General features: G+C 62.2%; 1 protein-coding gene across 1 annotated transcript in view; it reads right to left on the reverse strand.

Moving 5' to 3' along the window:
* SOGA1 (suppressor of glucose, autophagy associated 1) overlaps positions 1-2,920 on the reverse strand; it is a 44,284-nt gene that overhangs the window by 19,502 nt on the left and 21,862 nt on the right. The window contains exons 6-11 of the mRNA XM_035892905.1: positions 2,856-2,917; positions 1,743-1,862; positions 1,434-1,559; positions 845-1,075; positions 561-668; positions 110-277 (exon numbers count right to left, since the gene is read on the reverse strand). Of these exons, the coding sequence (XP_035748798.1) occupies positions 110-277; positions 561-668; positions 845-1,075; positions 1,434-1,559; positions 1,743-1,862; positions 2,856-2,917 (815 nt within the window). The remainder of the gene's footprint in view (positions 1-109; positions 278-560; positions 669-844; positions 1,076-1,433; positions 1,560-1,742; positions 1,863-2,855; positions 2,918-2,920) is intronic.

Genomic DNA, 2,920 nt, shown 5'->3' on the forward strand with positions numbered 1-2,920 from the left:
CCCCAGCCCCACGTCCCCACCAGGCACGGGGGAGCTCCAGCCCCCAACCCCACGTCCCCACCAGGCACGGGGCAGCTCCACCCGTCCACGGGGTGCCTGGGGCTCCCACCTGGGCGATGTGGCACTTGAGCTCGGTGCGCTCCATCTCCCAGGCAGCCTTGGCCTTGGTGAACTGCTGCTGCAGCTCACTGGCACCGCGCCGCTCCTCCCGCAGCTCCATGCACAGCTCCTTCAGGGTCACCTTCATGTCTGCCAGCGTCTTGATGCACTCGTTGGGCTGCCGGGGAATTGGGGGTGAGCAGAGGGAGCTGGGGCCCTGTGCTGGAGGGCACCCAACGGGGTGGGACCCCATGGGATCTGCCCTCTCTACATCTGCACCCCACATGCTGCCCACCCCCAGGGTGAGGGACAGGGGGTGCCACCACAGCAGGGGACCACCCCTGGGGGTGACAAGCCAGAGGGAGCATCCCCTCCCAGCCACGCACCCTGACAGCAGCCACCACCCCACGCCACGCAGCCACAGTGAGGGCTGATCCTACCACCCGGGGGACCCCATTTACCGTGTTGGGGGTCCAGGCGTCCCCAGTGCACATCTTGTTGTCTGCCTGCTGCTGCGGGGCGAGCTCCTCTTCCTCCAGCAGTAGGTACAGCTCCTTCATGCTGTTCACCTGCAGGGCACACACAGCTGGGGTGATGAGAGGACCCATAGCTCATGGCCAGGGATGGGGGACACCCAGGCAGCCCTGGGGGACACACGTAGGCATGAGGAACAGCCCCAGGGATGCCTGACAGTGTGGTCCTCCCTCTGTGGCAGCCAAGGTGGGAGTCCCTCAGCACACAGTACCTCCAAAAAGTCCTCGCCCTCGCTGTGCACTGTCTTGCCCTGGCGCCAGCGCTTGAGGAACCACTTGAGCTTCATGAAGAGCAGGAGGAAGCTCTGCCTGAACTGCTGTGACTCCTGCACCAGCAGGTTCTTCTCCTGGCTCCAGAACTTCTGCTCCAGCCGCCTCTGCAGGTTCAGGCTCTGCAGCTCGAACTCCCGCCGCAGCAGCGCTTTCTGGTGATCCTCCTTCAGCTGTGGAGATATGCAGGCTCCAAGAGAGGGGCTGGCGGCAGCAACGTGGTGCCTCCACCCCAGGGTCTGGGCTGAGCATGGTGCCAGCCCCATGGGAGGCTGCAACGCCTTGGCACTATGCTGGGGACAGCGGGGCCATTGAGGCATTGCCACGGGTGGAAGCCCTGCATGGCTGCATGCCCATGTGCAAGGAGGATTGTGCTCAGCCCCTGTGCCCCTTGAAGATGGGACATGCTATGTGCGGTGCCAGGTGACACCTGGGTCCCCAAGTGGATCATCAGCTTGGGGCTGGAGGTGGCACAGCTGTGGGCATGGGGAACGCCCTCTCTCCCAGGGTTTGGGGCTGCTGCCTACTCACCTGGCAGATCTTCTGTGAGAAGTTGTCCACCTCGTCCTTCCTCAGCTGCCTCTCCTGTGAGAGCTGCTCCTGCAGTCCCCGCAGGCTCTCGTTGGCCTCCGACAGCACCAGCTGCAGCTCCTTCATCTGCAACGGCCCAAAGAGGGGATGGGGACAGTGGGTGGCACCTGGCTGAGCCTCCCCGAGTCCCTCCCCGATGGGGCTCTGCAGCTTCCCTTGTCCCTGGCTCTCAAGGGAGACAGCCCCGTCCTCGTAGCCCTGTCCCCAGCCCCGCTGGCCGAGGGGCATGGCTCCCTGCTGGCATCGTACCTCGGTGGCGTAGGAGTCGTTCTCCTCAGGGCGGCAGGTTTTGTAGCTCCGGGGATGCGCGGGGTCCATGTCCTTGGTGTGGGGGATGCGGTAAGGGTCGGCGTCCCTAAAATCAGGCTGCTGCATGCGTGGGCAAGTTAATGAGAACAAACCAAAAGAGCGGGAAGAAAAAAAAGCCAGAAAACAAAACAATGGGTCTCCGAAACAGTAAAGAACTACAAGACAACAAAAAGGATGAGGAGGAGAAGGAGCTTCATCACCATGGCGGGAGACAATGCGGAAACCAAAAGGAAACACAGGATGAGGAGACACGTGGCCTGGATTGTTTGGGGAAAGGGGAAAAAAGAGAGAAAGAGGGAAAAAATGTGCAAACACCAGTTACGGTGCCATGCAGTGACTGGGGGAGACTGGGACCTGGGGCTGGTGGGACCACATGCAAAAAAATAGGACTCTGAACAAGTGAGTGTGCTCCAGACAGGGGCTTGTGTCCACGGCCCCAGCCACCACTGACGTCCCTGGTGCCCGGCATGAGCTGGGGCCCCCGGAGAGGGGGATGGCAGGGCATGAGCTGCTCCCTGCTGCTCTGAAGGTGTTCCCCATTGGGCACAGATTTGCCCTGGAGCCTTTTCTCTCCAAATTACCCTGCCTGGGTACCACTGGGGGCTGAGGCTTCTTGAAACTGGGGTCCCTGCAATTTGGGCTGCTTTCAAGAGGCTGCTCTCCATCCCCATCCAGCTCATCCCCAATAAGCAAAGAGCTTCCAAGCCAGGGATGTTGGGCTGAGCTGGGGGGAGGAGCTGAAACATCAGCCCCTGCTAAGGTGGGATCGCACCTGTGAGCCCCTGGCTGTGGGCAGCGCAGCCTCAGCACAACCATCCCGTGCCGGGAAGCTCCAGGATGCCCCCTGCGTCCTGCCCTGGGCACACTCTGTTGGAGCAGAGTCCTACCTTGTCCCCGGTGCCACTGGCATGCAGCAAGGTGTTAGTCAGGGGTTTGCTCTGGAGAGGCAGGAGGGAGGTTACGCTGGGGATCGGGGTTTGCTCCGTTAAAGCGGGAGGAAACGGGGCAGCAAATAAAGCGGAAGCTGCGGGGGACGTGGGAAGAAGCCCGTACCTGGAAGTCAGAGGCATGCTCCTTCTGCAGCCCCTCTTTGGTGGTGTCGTGGCTGCCGGGGCCGG

Source organism: Egretta garzetta, unplaced genomic scaffold (genome assembly GCF_000687185.1).
Source record: "Egretta garzetta isolate BGI_Z169 unplaced genomic scaffold, ASM68718v1 scaffold24, whole genome shotgun sequence".
Lineage (NCBI taxonomy): Eukaryota > Metazoa > Chordata > Aves > Pelecaniformes > Ardeidae > Egretta > Egretta garzetta.